At 35.9% G+C, this 18,597-nt stretch overlaps 1 protein-coding gene across 1 annotated transcript; it reads left to right on the top strand.

The window, feature by feature from the left end:
• The first annotated feature begins 9,296 nt into the window (after positions 1-9,296).
• LOC133880259 (uncharacterized) lies at positions 9,297-11,829 on the top strand. Its single transcript, XM_062319175.1, has 5 exons — positions 9,297-9,583; positions 9,927-10,188; positions 10,593-10,805; positions 11,093-11,369; positions 11,459-11,829. The coding sequence occupies exons 1-5, from the start codon at positions 9,364-9,366 to the stop codon at positions 11,750-11,752; spliced, it is 1,266 nt and encodes a 421-aa protein (XP_062175159.1). The 5' UTR covers positions 9,297-9,363; the 3' UTR covers positions 11,753-11,829.
• The last annotated feature ends 6,768 nt before the right edge of the window (positions 11,830-18,597 follow it).

Raw genomic sequence — 18,597 nt, 5'->3', positions numbered from 1 at the left:
CTGAAATCTTTGTTGTGAAATGTGAATGAGAGGGTTTTATGACTCCTTTAGCAAGTGAAAAAACAAAAATTTGAAAGCACTACATCCAGGCCTTTGTGCTTTCGGAAAAATTTCCAAAATGGTACCATATGAAAATCAACCAATTCATGACTTATCTTTCTTTAATTATACGTGAAAAATTAATCTGAGAAGTTATGTCTTATGTAACTAGTTATAGAACGTAATTTATCTAATAACAATGTGATTTGATGACAAGCTTGATTTTGAATCATTAAATTCTGTAGAACACTAATTTCTAACCTACAAACGGTACTACAAACTCTACTTTGTCAAATTATCATTTATCATTAAATTACATATAAAATCATATATGCATGCTGAAATATTCAATTATAAAGAAACTTTCTTCATCTATAAATCTTTTTATTAATTTTTTTAGTTTTTAGTTTTTATTTTAAGAAAAATTATTTATGGTCAAATAGTAAATCAAACCTGAGGCGTTCCTTCAGAGCGATTCCACTTTTCAACAATGCTGATTATCCTGAAAGATCGATAGTTATGTCACTTATTTTAAATTCAGCATTTTAATGCCGCAGCTCAAGGAAAAATAAATAAAAATTAGGGATAACTTCACAAAAGGGTACCCAACTATACCGCTTTTTCAATTAAGGGTACCAATGTAGCAAAACGTTCAATCGAGTGTATGAAGTTATCAAAACTGTTCAATGTAGGGTATTCCGTCACCCTCCGTTCTAAATCGATGACGGAGGCCAAAACACGTGCGTTTCACGTGATCTTTTAGCCTCGGACTACCACTTTTGCCCCTCATCTAAACGATCAAAAAGACCCGTTATACTCGAACTCAAAACACACTCTTCTTCCCTCCCAACGCAACACAGCAGCCAAACTGGAGAGATCGGGCTCTCAAACATTTTCGTCCAACAACATCGTGAAAAGGTGGGTTTTTATTATTGGCCATTATCCTCCTAAACTTCACTCCTATTTTCGTTCATGAAGGAGACGGGCTTTTATTCTTGGCCATTTGTGCAGTTACGGCGCCGGGGTGAAATAGAGCCTATGTCCGACAGTGAGTCGACAGAGTCCAGATCAAACGGTCCAGTATGCAAATGTGGAAAGACATCATCATCTTGGACGTCGTTCACCCTAAGTAATTTTGGTAGGAGGTTTTTTTCATGTGTAGATTACAAGGTAAGAGATTTTCCCCAAAGTTTTTCCTTTTGGTTTTCCCCAAATTTTTTCCTTTTGGTTTTCCCCAAAGTTTTTCCTTTTGATTTTCTCCAAATTTTTTCCTTTACGGTTCTATCTCTGAGTTACCGTGAAATGGGTTGATTTGATTTTATTTCCGATTATTCAGAAACCAGAGGTGAGATGTGATTATTTTAAATGGCGTGATCCTGAAATCTGTGTCTACGGTCAGAGAGTTGTGTCGAGATTGAGAGATTGGCACGAGAATCTGAAGGCACTGAAGGCCGAACATGAACTGAGTCGAATAAATAGGTTGGATGAAGTTGGAAAATACAAGAATGCAGTTGAGAAATGCAGAGCTGAAGTTGAGAAATGCAGAGCTAAAGTTGAGAAATGCAAGGCTGAAGTTGAGAAATGCAAGGCTGAAGTTGAGAAATACAAGTTCAAACTACAGATACAAAAGGATAAGTCTCGGCCAGTAGAGAGGAAGTACCAAATTGCATTGGTCTGTTCATGGGTGATGTTGATGTGGTTGCTGGTATATCCTTCGTACAGCAAAGAGTTTCTTCCATTAAGAATGATGTTGCAGTGAAACAATTGATCAATTGTACGATGATCAATTGATCAATTTTGTTGTTGATCAGATGCTAATGTTGTAGTTGTAGTATTTTGTAATGCTCTGAACATTTTGTAGTGCAAGATTCTGTAATGTTATTGTTAATATTGATGTTGTTGACATTGTATGGCGCTTGGTATGGTAATTCATTATGCACAATTCAATTATGAGCAATGGTTGCAAGTGGGCAGCAAATGGGCATAAGCAAATATGGTACCAAATTTTGTAGCATCTTTGGCCACAACTTTGGTACCAAATTTGACCACAATCCTCATATGCTTGAGCATTAACATTATGCACTTCTCTTTTCCTTTTGTACCAAATTTTGCAAAGGGGCAGTAAATAGGTACCAAACTTTGTTGCAAATTTGGTACCAAATTTACAAAATAGACAGTAAATCCACCACATTGATAACCTGCACAAATCCACTTGATACCATAACCTGCCTAATCAATTTACAACAATGGTTGCAAGTGGCCAACATAACCAAATTTGGTACCAAGTTATGCAGTAAATACTTGGTACCAAATTTTGTTCCAAATTTTACCACAATCCTGCACAACCAAATACTTCCATACCATAATCTACATAACCAATTACTTTAACATAAATCATCACACTTTAACTTTTCATAAATCATCACACTTTAACTTTCCATAAATCATCACACTTTAACTTTCCATGTTCATCACACTTTAACATAATATAACTAGCAAACTTGTTCATCAAACTTTAACATAACATAACATAACATAACTATCATCACACTTTAACATATGTCAACATAATAATAAACCATGTTCAGACTCTCCACATCTTTTTCTTCCCTTTGTCATTCTTCTTTGCAACTCCTTGTACTTCTGGTTGAGGAATGACAGTGGATGCAGCAACTCCTTGTACTTCTGGTTGAGGAATGACAGTGGATGCAGCAACCAAATTGTGCATGTCGAAATCAGGGGGAGCAACTCTAAAAGTGATACCAGTTGCACTTCTGGGAGGACCCCATGAGCATGCTGGTCCACCCCCTGGAACTTTCGGTGGTCCAGCAGGGTTTCCAGTGAGATCGACAAGGAGTTTTCCTTTGCTCTTGTGCATTCCTGTTTGTAAAACAGAAGTTCTCAACCTGCCAAATATTCTTGTCCTGGTGGCCAACCCGAGATTGCTCTTTTGCCCCCTACCTTGTGCAGTAGCAATGCCTTCACCCTGACTGCTTGCACCCCTTCCTCTTGTGCTCCTTTGACCTCGACCTTGTGCAGTAGTTGTACTGCTTTCACCCCTTCCTCTTGTCGTATTTTGCCCTCTACCTTGTGCAGTTGCAATGCCTTCACCCTGACCTTGTCCTTCCCCTTCATTGCTTGCACCCCTTCCTCTTGTGCTCCTTTGACCTCGACTTTGTGTAGATGCACTGCTTGCACCCCTTCCCTGACCTTGTCCAGACGCACTGCTTGAACCATCTTCTCTTATCCTCTTTTGCCCCCTACTTCCTGTTGGGTGAGTAGGATTATCAACACATGGGGCGCTGGATGTGGCACTGGATGGGGCACTTGGCATTGATGCAGTAGATTGGGCCACAGATGGGGCACTGGATGAACCATCCAACTACAAACAAAATCAAATAAACTAGTTAGTAAACAACATTGAATAACATACAAGTTTGCAATCATAAATATAACACAAGAAACACTTACCCTGTCAAGATTGCAGTCAAGATCTGCTGCATGTTTTCTATAGAAATTCCGCCTACGTTCTTGTCTTTCATCATGTCGCATCCTCGCAGTGCATGTTCTAGTATTGTGACCATATTTTTTGCACATCCTACATTGGTTCTTCGTACCACCCTTTCTAACTGTGTAGGGATTTAAGGTCTCATCAGCCCCTCTGTTCCTCAGTTTTTTAGGTCTTCCCGAAGATGCCCTTGCCTTAGGTGGTTCAATGATGGGTTGATTTGTCCTAGCCCACTGCTCCTCACTGGGTACAGGGTAGATGATGGGTGTGTATGCCTTTAGGTACATCTCCTTGCCAAAGTATGGGCTCAGATAATCCTCAGGGTTGCCTCCACCATGCCATATTGATGAGATGGCATGAGCACATGGGATACCAGAAACATCCCACTTTCTGCACCCACATGTCTTGGCAGGTAAATTCACAGCATACCTTCTACCCCTGCACTCGACCTCAAATAAACCATCACCAGCAAATGTTGGTGTACAATGTCCGGCCTCATCTTCTTCTATCTCCAACTTCTCCTTAATTTTTGGCCCAACATTGCCTTTCATCGCAGCTATAATTTCTCTTTTCCGCTGGTACCTTCTCATCAAACTTCCCCTAATGCCTTCCAACATTACCAGTATGGTCTTATCTCTGAACTTGGTGATCCAAGAATTGAAGCACTCGGCCAAATTGTTGTGTAAGAGGTCACACTTTGCATATGTGTTGAACCATCCCCTACACCAAGTTGCAGGGTCAACCTTCGAAAGGTACTCATAGGCTGGCAGATTAAGGCCCTTAAGCTCTTCCATTACAGCATAGAACTCATTCTGTGTGTAAGATGCAGCAGCTCTCCACAGCAAGTCCTTTAGTAACACCCCCCGGTGACCGTCGTTCCGAAAATTGGCGTACAAGTGCCGCACACATATCCGATGCTCAGCGTTAGGGCACACCTCCATAAGACTTGGTACAAGACCCTACACACATGAAAAGCAAGTCAAACACATAGAAAAATACCACATAATCTGGAATGAAATGTCCAGCATAAAAAGCATAAGTGAAAAGATACCTTTTGTCTATCTGAAATAAAAGTCCATCTACGTACACCACTGGGGCGAAGATCAGCCAATAGTGCCTCAAGAAACCATGACCAGCTATCCTTGGTCTCTACCTCTACAACTGCCATGGATATTGGATACATGTTATTATTGGCATCCCTTCCAATAGCTGCCATTAACTGCCCCTTGTAAACCCCCTTCAAGAAACACGCATCAAGGCCTATCACAGGCCTACACCCATCCTTGAAGCCATTTTTCATTGCTGCCAAGGATATGTACATCCTTTGGAATCTACATGGCATTTCGGGCATAGGTCTCTCAACCATCAAAATAACACAACTCCCCACATTTGTGCTTCTGATTGTCGCGCAATAGTCCCATAGACGATGGTACTGCTCACCCAACTTCCCATAAATCACCTCTTGTGCCCTCTTCCTAGCCCTATATAGGGTACTAGGATGGATTTCAACATTCCATTTCTTCTTCACCTTCTTCTTCAGGACTTCTACAGGCATGTTTGGTTGATCTCTAAAACTGTCCAAGCACCACTCAGCAATCCACTTGGAAGTAATCAAATGATTCTTGTATTTCCGAGCACATGTATGTTTGGGCCTAAGTGAAATCAACATGAATGTGGCCTCACCCTTCAACTGTCTTCCATAAACCCTATATTTACAATTCTTCTCTCTACACACTGCAATTACTTTTGATTTAGAATTCTTTTGGTAAACTAAGTCCTTCCCCTTCAATATATTGGCCTGTTTAATAGCTTTTCTGAAATCATACACACTATCAAAAGTATTACCTTTCTGCAGAGTCGGCTTCTCAAAATCAGATTTTGAAAATGGCACCCTCTTGGTGACACACGGCCTTTTTGAAGAATCCGGCTCATCATCTCCACTAGTATTATCGGGAGTGATCAGTATACCACTCCGAGACACATCGGAAACAGGCTCATCCTCACCCTCAACCACACCCTTACCCTTACCCACACCTTGTGCAAACTCATCTTCAGCTGCAGCTAAAGCTACTGCTACTTCTGCTTCCAAATCTTCTTCTACTACGTGTGATGGTTCTCCTACAAACTCTTGATCTACTCCTACATCTTCTCCTTCGACAGAAGCTCCTGCTTCTCCATACCCCGTATCAGCATTTACTTCTAAGGCGTCCGAGTCATCACTTAGAACCTCATTCCAAAATGGATCTCTCCTATATACAGTATTTCTCTCATATTCTTCTTCATATTCCTCATCAACACTTTCCTCTCCTCCAGTTAAATCTACAGGTACATCATACAAAATAAACCCAACCACATATAACTCTGCTACTCCATGACCAATGTGGTGCCCCACCATTTCAATGACATCATGGTCAGAAGACAGAAGCCGTAGCCCTTCATCTAGACTCTTGTTAGGTATTCTGTAATAAATTAGATCACCGGGACTATACCCATAGCACTTAACTACAGTCTCCACCTCAAAAAAAGACAGCTCATCTTTGTCATACAGGTCAGGGTAATTTGTTACATCCCCACCAACATAGGCTACCCCATTTTCCCTATTAAACCGACCTCCGTGGTGCACCTCAAACATAAGACATTCATTAAACATTATGTGTCCTACAAATTGACCAAAAAAAAACTAAAAATGAACAAGTTTGAAAATTCAATGAGCAGACAAAAAGAAACGAATAAGACACTACAATATTGCAGTCACTAGATAAAGTCATTGGGACCACTTCATCACAGACAAAAACAAACCAGCACATTGCACAGTCATCAAAAAGACCCACGGGACCACAAGAGTAAACAAAATTCAGAGCAGCACATTGCACAGTCTTACCAACCCAGCACCCACAACACACCCCAAACAAGATACTCACAACATGAGGGACCACAAAACGTAAAAAATATACCTTTTTCACTAACATAAAAACACAACCAGATGTTGACAGTAGCGCTAAACATGGTACCCAAACAAAATCAACCAGATGTGAAAACCCCCTCAACTACAAACATGAACATACAAAAATCACATAACTGAATCGGATTTCACTAACCCATTAACAAAATAGTAAACTTTGACAGATTACGGTTACATAAATAAACTAAAATATAAGTTAGGGTTTAGGGTTACCTTTCTCAACCCTTTGTGTATTTCACTTCTGTATACAGCCGAAAGCCGAATCGATTTAGAACGAAATGCACCAGATTAGGGTTCTGAGTCGCAAGAAGGAAGTGGGTGAGTTGTGTTCGAGGGAGTAGTTGCTTTGAGTTGTGAAATTTTTTCGGCCGATTATTCTCAAGTTTAAAAAATCCGAACGTTTAGATGAGGGGCAAAAGTGGTAGTCCGAGGCTAAAAGATCACGTGAAACGCACGTGTTTTGGCCTCCGTCATCGATTTAGAACGGAGGGTGACGGAATACCCTACATTGAACGGTTTTGATAACTTCATACACTCGATTGAACGTTTTGCTACATTGGTACCCTTAATTGAAAAAGCGGTATAGTTGGGTACCCTTTTGTGAAGTTATCCCTAAAAATTATGCTGTAGAGCCAAAAAACGAGAGCAGAAGTCACCTATGGGATATATCATTCATGTAGAAAATTGGGGAAGATTTGTCCAGGCAAACAGCATGAAACTGGTTACTCTCAGCACACGTGATCGAATTGTGCAAAAGATGCAAAATCACGATTTTTTATGGCTCCTTCCATTTGTAGCATGCGTTTTGGTACTATTTGCTGTTGCATTCCAAAAAAGGAAAAGAACAAATACCAAAAGCCAAATACAATTTTAAGAGCAGTTTTGGGTCGACTGTGTTTTGGAGCTACTGTGACCATATATGGAAGCACCATATATGGAAGCAGAGGAATGACCTTTTGCACAATAACACTCCACGCACGGAGGAAGCAATTTTGATTCGTGTTAGGTGGGAAGCTCGAGCGAAGATTGTAGCAAAAGGGAAGATCAGCCATTTCAGGAAGTTTATGAACCTTGTTGCTAAATGGAATCTACATTCTCTGGAGTGATGGGATGTTGTGAGTCCTATGTGTCTTTGAGGATTGATGGGGGTTTGATTTCTCTGTTTTGATCTTGTAGATGGGTGTTTGTTTTTTGGATGCTCGCTTTAGTTGATTGTGTCTACTAATAGCAGGTTCTGGTGGTCTTTGTATTATGCTGTTGCTTACTGTGTTCTTGGAAGTAGTAGGGATGTCGTTGATGTGTTTTTTCTCTCTTGGTTTCCTAGCTAGGGGTTTGTTGTCCCTATGCAGGAGTTGTTTCCAGTTTTCACTGGAGTGTATTCGTTGCTGAGTTGAGCCTTATAAAATCTTTTATTCATCAAAAAAAAAAAAAATAGAAAATGACAAAAATTTCCTACGACCCATATATAAGATTGACATGTGTCCCTTAGCATGTGAGAAACAAATGTTATTTAAATATCATGTGTTTCTTCATGCTTTTTTAATAGCATTAATAAAAAAACATGTGATTTTCACATGTTTAAATGACACATGTCCTTTTTATATGTAGGTTGTAGAAAATTTCCTATAAATTAGTTTATTGGAAATTTCTATCTAATAGAAAATTAAACCTAAAAGACCTTCCCTCTAGCAGAGGAAAGTACGTGAGAATTCACTTTTAAAACAGAAAAAAAAAAAAAAAAAAAAAAAACAAAAAAAAAAAAAAAACAAAACAAAACAAAAAAAAAAACAAAAAAAAACAAAAAAAAAAATCCAAAAAAGACCAGGCAAATTTCAATTTTTTATGAATATATAAAATAATGTACAGTATAATGTAGAAAGTTGACTCCTAAATTGATCGCTCTTGGTTTTAGGGTCTTCTTTACTGCTCACAATTTCGATGTTCATTTGGGTTGTTGGTGATGATTTTCTTTGGGTTGAATTTTTGTGAGTGTTCGTGACTTGGATGAAGAATTCAGGGGTAATGCTTGGGGGAAGCAAAATTTCCGGATGAATTTCAGAAATCTTGCTTCACCGTAGTACTGCTTAGCTCTAAATTCAGTAACAGGGATGAAGAGAACGTGCAAGAGCGAGAGCATTTTTTTAAGAATATAATAATTATTGGCTAGCTACAGTGCTACCCATGGGTTTAGAGAACCTGTAAGAAATCTGATGTGGGTAATTTTTTGTGAGTTTATGAGATTTTTCTTATATATTGAAAAGGAAATGAGCTATAGGGTGTCTGCTACTAATACTCTAATGGGCTAAAATGATTCATCAACTATGTCATATATGTCAATTAGTGATTGGTTTGGTTATAACATGAGTGAATGCACATGTACATCTAATGGTTTCTTAACTTACCACATGGACCATTTTAGAATTGGAATATAGGGCGCATCCAGCCTACAACAAGCGTAACATGTACAACAATATTTGACATGTTATATAAATACAATTCTTACGTATTTTGATGGTCAAATTTATCATTTAATTTATAGATTCACATTGAGTCCCACAAATTTAATGGTAAATTTGAAAATTAATTGTATAGAGATGTGTAGAGAATGTATATGTATCATTTCTTATTTTATTTTTCTCTAAAAAGCACACTTATTTATTATATTTATGTTAAGTTTAAGAGCAACTGGGTAACACCACACCGACACAGCTGATAACAACATCAACCCAAATTCAACTTCATTGAGCTTAGGACAGAGCGTTTAGTCTGCGGGCTGGTTGAGTGGCTTAACCACCCTCCACATACAACGTTTGGATATTTGGATTGAGTGACTGTAATATAACTTCTCAGATGGATGCTCTGTTTTTCTCTATATGCATATAATACAAGCTGTGGGAGTCAACGGAAAGATAATCAGCTGAAAGACAACCAAGAAATCACTTCATTTTCACGAATCCCCGCTTCAAATTTTGCTTTCCTTTCTCTGTCTCTTGTGTTCCCAATTCTGAGGCTGCTTGTTGTGTATGCCTCCATAGATTCTTCCTTTCCTTGCATTGCTAACGTGGGTTTGGAAGGTAAAGATTCAACTCCACTCTCTACTTTATCTTGCTCTTTAATTGTGGTGCATAACGAAAAGCTTATGATTTAAGTAAACACTGTTTCTGTTTCCATTTGAAATCTGTAATCTGTAATCTGAAAATATAATTTTCAAGAAACATAGAGCATCATATAGCTTCCAATTGTTTGTATTAGTGATTATTCTTTTTCTCATATCCTGATTCAATATGATGTTAGTTAGTTACTATTTTCTTTTTTCATTCATCCCAAATGAAAATGTAAACAAAGACCTTATAAAATTTTCTTCAGAATTTCTGTACTGCATTCACAAATGTGTGTGTTTTGGTTTTTCCAATTCAGGGATGTTGATAAGAATTGGGGTGATTCTGTTAATTGGGCTTGTGGCATGGGCATATCAAGCCACCCGCCCTCCACCTCCCAGCATTTGTGGCTCCCCTGGTCGCCCACCTGTTACAGCACCTAGAATAAAGCTCAGGGATGAAAGGCATCTGGCCTACAAGGACCATGGAGTGTCTAAAGAAGCTGCTAACCATAACATTATCTTTATTCATGGCTTCGGCTCTTGTAGACATGATCCAGTGATTACAACAAACCTCCTCAAGTACTGAATTCATCATATATTTGGGTTCCTAGGCTTTGTTTTGTCATACTAAAAGTTTTACTTATTGACTTTGTTAGAAAACTAAGGGAAGACAGAAAACAGAGAAGAACACAGGTAAACTCAAGAGCTACATCTTTATTGATTCTCGATGCATTCTTCAGTTACAAGAGGAATAATATATAGAGATGTAAAGGGAACAATATCCCATAAAACAGGAATGAAATATGCTGGAAATCAGGAGATATTGGAGAGTAAAACAAGGAGAAGATTCTGCAGAAATAAAGGGGAGAAGCTGCCGTGAGAGAGAGCATCAATCTTGGAGAATTTTGTGCCTTGATTTGAGGATCCTTTTGCATGTCTGATTTATCCTCTTAATAGACTTGATGGTGGGAATAATTTTGCAGGAACTTGTTAGAAGAACTAGGACTCTACATTGTGTCGTTTGACAGACCGGGTTATGGCGAAAGTGATCCAGATCCAAAACGATCGGCAAAAAGTTTGGCTTTTGATGTAGAAGAGCTTGCTGATCAGTCGGGACTTGGATCCAAATTTTATGTAATTGGGTTTTCTATGGGCGGTCAGGTGGTTTGGGGCTGCCTCAAGTATATTCCTCATAGGTAACTAGAAAAACATCCTTTGCAATGGAATTTGAATAGAGGTATAATGAATGTAAAACGACAGATTTCAAGTATGTTGAAAACATACATTTGGATCTGTCATCTAAGAAAGCATTGATAACAAATATGGGACTTTTAGTACTAGGAGGGAGCTCTTTCTGCATTGGCTGATCATTATGTTGTTTGAAAAATTTAAGAAACATTATTGTTTTTCTTTAAATTTCTTTTTAGTATGAATATAAGGAGCTCATTATGTTGGCTAAGTCTGTTTCTCTTAATGGCGATAGGTTAGCAGGAGCAACATTAATAGCTCCGGTTGTCAACTACTGGTGGAAAGGATTTCCTGCCAACTTGTCTTCAGACGCCTACTACAAACAACAACCTCAGGACCAGTGGAGCCTACGTGTTGCTCACTATGTATCATGGCTAACCTTCTGGTGGAACATTCAGAAGTGGTTTCCTGCAGCCAGTGTTGTAGCCAATAAGCCTGAAAATATCTTCTCTCGCCAAGATTTTGAAATAATTTCTAAGCTTGCTGGGAGAGAGATGCACGTGCACCACCAGGTACTTTATATTCTTTTCTTATACTCAGCTAAAGGGGTCTCTATGAGTATCAGATCAACATGCATAACCAGAATTTCGTTTCCCCCCAGCAGGCACAGGTGAAGCAGCAAGGAGAGTTTGAGTCCATCCATCGTGACTTGATGGTTGGATTTGGGAGTTGGAAATTCACTCCGCTAGATCTTCAGAACCCTTTTCCAAAGAATGAAGGCTCAGTTCATCTATGGCAAGGCGATGAAGATAAGCTTGTGCCGATTTTGCTGCAACGCTATATTGCCAGAAAACTTTCATGGATTCAATACCATGAGTTACCAGGCGCTGGACACTTATTTCCACTCGCTGTTGGGATGAGCGAAGCTATTACAAAGGCACTTTTACTTGGGTAGAAGTAGCCTTTTTTTGTTTTCCTTATTATTTTCTTTTTTCACCCTCATTGCACATATTCAATGAAAACTCTTTACTTACTACAGTTTGTGGCAGCATTCTCTTTTTACTCAAATTCCGTTGTTCTGGCATTCTTCAGCTTAGATTCTAAATTGAATCAACCTAGCTACCTGGTAAAAAGAACAAGTAAAGTTGATGCATACATTGAAGATGAAAATAAATTATATTAGGGTTATTGGTAGACAATGCAAAATCCATTTGCAAAGTCTTTAACTTCTGTTTTTGAGAGATGCATGAGTTGTGGTGCAAGTCTATGGGTTATTCAGCCTTGGATAACTAAACTCAACTAAACTTCAGTTGTGACATTTTTGTTTCTCTGGTTTTATTTACATATTTTTGCCTATCCATATATCATCAAATGAACCCTTGTATGATGCATTCTTTATAGGCCTAAAATAACTCTATGAATTTAAATGCAAATTAAACCTACATTTAACTCCACATCTTTATCGATCCATATGGATTATTCCTTTCTTCTTCTTCTGTTAATCTTTTTTTTGAGTGGAAAGTTGTTGAAAACAATTTGTGCAACTACATACTCCTTTTAAATAAGAGTTGGAATTAAAAAGTAGTCACATGCAACGCAATTGACTACTTTTCCATATATTTTAACTCCAATTTCAAACAAAGTGTTTAATTTAATAAATGGTAGTAAGGGGGCGGGGTGTCATTTTTTAAAATTTGGAGTAGTAAGTGCAAATGTGATAATAACTGGGGGTTAAAAGTTTATTGTCATAGTGAAAGAATAATTTAACGGAAAAATAAGTTTATGTACCTTCAACTATGATTAATGGATTTAATGCAAAATATTTTCCATTTTTTAGTAGACTAGGCTACTTATGCCCTTTCCATGGGCCAAGTCCATTCTATTTTGGGCCTCACAGTAGAAGCCCAATGATTATTCGCCCCTTTTATAATTTGTTAATGGGACTTTTTATCTTTTTAAGAACCACAGAAGCAATATCCTTTTTGTCATGGCATTATCCATTTCTTCCACTTCCACAACGATATTTTCCAGGTCCCCTCAATTCATGAATCGCTTAAGAGTGGTTAAAACAAAGTGTGAATCAATCGCCTGATCAGACCGGCCGGCTGCAGGCAAAAAGTTCAAAACTTGAATGTTTACACGTTCATGCTGACTTGGCCACATCACACGCTTTCTATTCGCCCTACTCCTTTACACTACGCGACTGATGGTCCGTTCGGTATTTGATTTTTGAAAACATAATTCAATTGTTATTTGGTATGTGGATTTTGAAGTTCAACTTTTTTAAAAAAATTAAATAAAAATATAATTTGTTCAGAAAAAATTAAATAAAATATAATTTGTTTTCTAAAAAGTTAAATAAAATATGATTTGTTTTTTAAAAAAGTAAAATCAAAATCATATTTGGTGCAGAGCCGTGGCTCTACAATTTTTCTTTCTTAATTTTTTCATATAAATTCTTTTTATTTTATATCATATCAATCACTTTTTTAAAACATTAAAAAAAAAATTTATTGTTGGTAATATAAAAATATAAGAAACTTGTAATATTCAGACTCTTTCTCTATAAATCGAGTCTTGTATACAATTGAATGAATCAAGCAAAAATTTAACCAAAAAAAGGGTTTGACGTGTGGATGTAGGTCATAGCCTTTCTAAATTAGGTGATTTTACAAGTCAAAAAGAAAAATGTTAAATTATTGGCTAAGTGAATATGAAAACAAAAACATTTATTTATTTATTTTTCTGAGCATGCTTTGGATTATTGCTCTGAAAATGTTAATTAATCTGTACATCACACAAAAACAAAGTGTGAATCAATTATAGCTATTTTAGTTGGGCATGACTATAATAATAATACATATTTGTAAAGCTGTACAGTAAAGGCCTAGACGATAAGAATTACAAGTGTTCTTTCAAGTTCGACTGAATTATAACTTGACTTAACCTCGTCGACCATCAAGATATTAGTGAAACCCAAGACAACTGATACAAATAATTGGATGTGGATGCCTCTAAAGTTTATGGTCACCATAGAAATTTTCATCCCTTTTCTTCTACGCGATTAATTAAATCCAACATGAAATTTAATTTTTAAAAAAAATCTAGTTGATGGTTTAGAAAATTTATTTTATAGTTTAAATTAAATTTGGTTGCCTCTCTTTCTTTTTCTTTTTTTTTTTTGTTGAAAAAAAATAATCATTACAAATGAACTATAAATCTATAAATAATAAACTAAATCTTTTGTTTTATCTAGTAACGAATCCAAACCCACCATTGATGACCTTTAAAAAACAAGAGTTTGTGAAACTGAAATACTTCTTAGTTCTTTCTTTCCCTTCAGCTTTATTATTGGTATTCTTTGTTTTTCTTTTTCAGTTAATATTCCCCTTCCTTTTGAATGTTTACACGTTCATGCTGACTTGGCCGCATCACACGCTTTCTATTCGCCCTACTCCTTTACACTGCACAACTGATGGTCCCTTTGGTATTTGACATAATTCAATTGTTATTTTGTGCGTGAATTTTGAAGTTTAACTTTAAATAAAAATATAATTTGTTTTAAAAAAATTAAATTATATATGATTTGTTTTTTAAAAAGTTAAATAAAATATGATTTGTTTTTTAAAAAAGCAAAATCAAAATCATATTTGTTTTTGAAAATTCTTTTGTCAAACGCACCATAAAGTAGTAAAGTGATGGTGCAGAGCCGCGGCTCTACAATTTTTCTTTCTTAATTTTTTCATATAAATTCTTTTTATTTTATATTATATCAATCACTTTTTTTAAACATTAAAAAAAAAATCCCCTCATAATTGAAGGACAGAGTTACCAAACGGGCCGTGGACTAGTCTCATAGCTGAGTGGAGGTATTCTAAAAGAACTCAAATTACTTATAGTTGGTTTTGTGATTCTCCTTCACCTCAAACATTGAAAAGTTTCAAAGTCGTATTGAGATAAGTGTTACAAGAATTGAAGATATAAGAGTTACAAAAGTTACAAATAGATATATTAAATTTATTGTTGGTAATATAAAAATATAAGAAACTTGTAATATTCAGACTATTTCTCTATAAATCGAGTCTTGTATACAATTGAATGAATCAAGCAAAAATTTAACCAAAAAAAGGGTTTGACATGTGGATGTAGGTCATAGCCTTTCTAAATTAGGTGATTTTACAAGTCAAAAAGAAAAATGTTAAATTATTGGCTAAGTGAATATGAAAACAAAAACATTTATTTATTTATTTTTCTGAGCATGCTTTGGATTTCTGCTCTGAAATGTTAATTAATCTGTACATCACACAAAAATAATGTTAGTCATAATAGAAGGTTTTTATTTTTATCTATTTTTAAGTGAGTCATATAAGAGAAGTTAAAACGTAAAAGAAAATCAAAATCGTTTACAAAATTTAGGTGCCAAGTGATTCACTTTTAAATTCTTTTGATTTTTCTTCGTTTGAGCTTCAAAAACAAAAAAATATTAGTTCTAAAATTTACCTCCCAAACTATTTTGTTACTTGATTAGCCAATTCAAATACTTAATAACTTTCCAGTTGTTTTGTTTTTTCTGATCAATGAACAAAAGACACAATCCTAGCATATGAACTATCTTACAAAGCTTCGTATAGATATTCCTATTTCATCAAGCGAGTGACACCCGATTTTTTATTGAAGCAGAATGCTTATGTTTAGAAACTCTCAGAAACAACAATTTAAATAGGGAAGTAAAATCATTGAAAAGTGATGACATGTCATCGTACCAATCCTCTGTTTTCTAGACCTCAAAAATTCAGTCTAAAGAAAAATGTTCCTTGGCCCTAAACTAATGGAGCCGAAGGTATTAGGAAAACATTTTTTTTTTTTTAAAAAAAAAAGAAAAAAAAAAAAAAAAAAAGAAAAGAAAGAAGAATGCATTGTAGCAACTATTTAAAAAGCAAATTAAAGTAAAAATACTCCTGCACCAAAAGCAAAGAGTAATAAAAAAAAATATAGAAAAAAAATTAAAAATAAAAGAAAAAAAGAAAAAGAAAAAGAAAGTTTGAAATATCTACAAGTAATTGCATCTTATCCTAATACAAGTTCATGCATTAATTTCTTAGTTTTCTACTTTCAAACTTGTCGGTGGTCCCGACAACAATTACGTACTCCTTATCATGCGTGTTCGTGTTTTGTAGATGAGGCTTAATTAGAACTAGCTCGTTTAATTAGGGGGACCGCGGCTAAGGTTGTGGTGGATGTGGAAGCTAAGAGACACGGCCGGGATATATAGCTGCGAAGCTGAAAGAGGCTGACCAGATGAGCGGCCAGACATTCAACGATCCGGGTCGTATGGATGATCGTTTGGACCGTCAGGGCAAGATGTGATCAACCTACATGCGCGGTACAGGGGGCTGTGGGTGATCCTGTTAGGTGTTTTATTTTCCCGTTTTGTCAGTGTATTTTGCTGCTGTTTATATAGTTTCTTTGTTTGCCTTTTGGCCCCAACGTATTTCTTGATCTACAACTATCCTCTAGTTTTTGAACTCCTCGTAGAATATAAATTTAATTTGTTTTGGGTCCACGTACAAATCACAATGACAAATTTCTAGGCCAGACTTGGATGCCTTCCAGCGGGGTGTGATTGATTTGTTTTGTGTCCCATACTTATCCTTGGGTTTGGCATGATATACAAAGGTCTTCAAATTGGCAACATCAAGGCATTAATTTCTTAGCATTATCTTTTCTAATCATTTATATATACAATATCCCATGGTCAGGGATGGAGCATGAAATTTTTTTGGGCAGGGGCAATGGCCAAAAAAAAAAAAATTTAGTAGGGCAAGTAAACTAACTTTTAATTTTTTTATCTTATATTTTTAATTTTTTTTAGAATTATTTTTTTCCCATCTTATAAATTTTTTTTTTTTAGGAAATGGAGGGGGGCTGGTAGGGGTCCCCCCTCCTCCCTCCGTCCCTACCCATGGTGACGCAAAACAATAACTATCAAAATATAACATGGGTAAAACACTTGCAGATATCAATGAAAACAGTATAAAAAGAGTTCTATCTTTTTTATCAGTAAATTTTAGTAGGATAAGAGTTTTCTCTGATAATCAGATAAAGTAAAGTAAAAATTTTCTCATTATGAATCGATACAATAGGATGAGAGTTTCTCCTCATTAATCAATAGTTTAAGAGTTCTTTGGATTACCAATGAATACGGTTTAAGGGAGTTTCTCAACGGGATCCATATGGTATGTAGTGTATCCTCTTTTTTCAAGTCAAGTCTGGCGTCTCAACACAATCAACACTCAACTTTGATGATAATTTTTCTAAACAACTTGGATGATAATTTCTTAGCCTTCTACCCTGAAACTTCTTGGTCGTCCCATCAATTACTTATCGTTGATTAATTTTGTGGTTCTCCTTCTCCTAATGCGTTGATTAGTCAAAAGAAAAATGTTAAATTATTGGTGAAGGGAATATGGAAACAAAAACTTTTTTCTTTTCTGAGCATGACAAGTGATAACAAATATTCACAAGAGTCTCACGAAGAAGTTGACGCATGTCTTGGATTTCTGCTCTGAAATTTCCTGAAGATGATGTTACGTTGCCAATTTGACCATGCCAAAACTCCAAACATCAAGCAACTTGGGTTTTTATCGAAATTGTCAGTTAGTTGCTCAAGTTGCTACCAAAGTCTTCCAAACTCTATATATGTTAAGCCAAATTATGAAGTAGATATTTTGATTTGCTTCTCAACCGTCTTAGTGATTAAGGGAATATATTGCAATGAGTATTATTTCCATTTGCCTATTTCCATTTGCCTATATCGAAAGATGTTTGGTTTTTTTTTTTTTTTTTTAATGTCTTAAAATATAATTGTAAAAAAAAAAATTAAATAAAAAAAGATTATAGAGAAATTCATTAAATTCAAATAATTGTTGATTTCTGTCATATAATAACAGTTGGGTTGATGGAATTAAACAACAAGAAGAAATATTCATAAAATGCTACTTGTCACAGATTTAGCCACACCAAATTTATTTTATATATTAATTTTTTTTTTTTCAACCTACATTTTATCAGCCATTCTTAGTGAAATTTTTTTCAAACCTACTAAAGGCATATATATAGTCATCCAAGTATGAACACTACAAAAATATGGATTTTTTGTGACCACCTTTTAGTGGCCTTTCAAGATGGCTGAAAAGGTCACTAAACATTAGTGGTTTGCTATCTTTGACCTTTCTAGAAGGTCAGTAATCAATAGGTCAATAAATAGGAGTTAGTGGCTTGTCTCAATGTAACATGCAAGTAATTTGTGACATGTCGTTTATAAATTAGTGGTGTGCCAGAACGACACGCCACTATATATGTAGTGGTATGTCAGAACGGCATGCCACTATATATATAGTGGCATGTCGTTCTAGCACGCAACTAACATGTGGTGTGCCCAAACTGTAACACGCCACTAATTTGTGGCATGTCAACCAGTGACCCGCCACTAATTTAGGCAATTTTATTTAAAAAAAATATATATATATATATATATTGCAATCCATATCCTAATGTTTTTTATTTGATGTTTTAAGATCAATCCATCCAAACCCTAATCTATTACATTTCCATCAATCCATGACCAACACAATCACAACAAATTGCATTTTTATCGATAATCAACAATCACAACTATTAAAAAAACAAAACAAAAGTTTCAACAAACATACAATCAATCTATGTCATAAATAGATACATAACAAATTATACATATTAAAAAAAATAGGAACAAAGGTCATTTCACTCCTTTGCCGTTTG

The sequence above is a fragment of the Alnus glutinosa genome, chromosome 10 (genome assembly GCF_958979055.1).
Source record: "Alnus glutinosa chromosome 10, dhAlnGlut1.1, whole genome shotgun sequence".
In the NCBI taxonomy this organism is placed as follows: Eukaryota; Viridiplantae; Streptophyta; class Magnoliopsida; order Fagales; family Betulaceae; genus Alnus; species Alnus glutinosa.
Note: the sequence above shows the minus strand (reverse complement) of the source record. Positions and strands in the feature narration are given on the sequence as shown.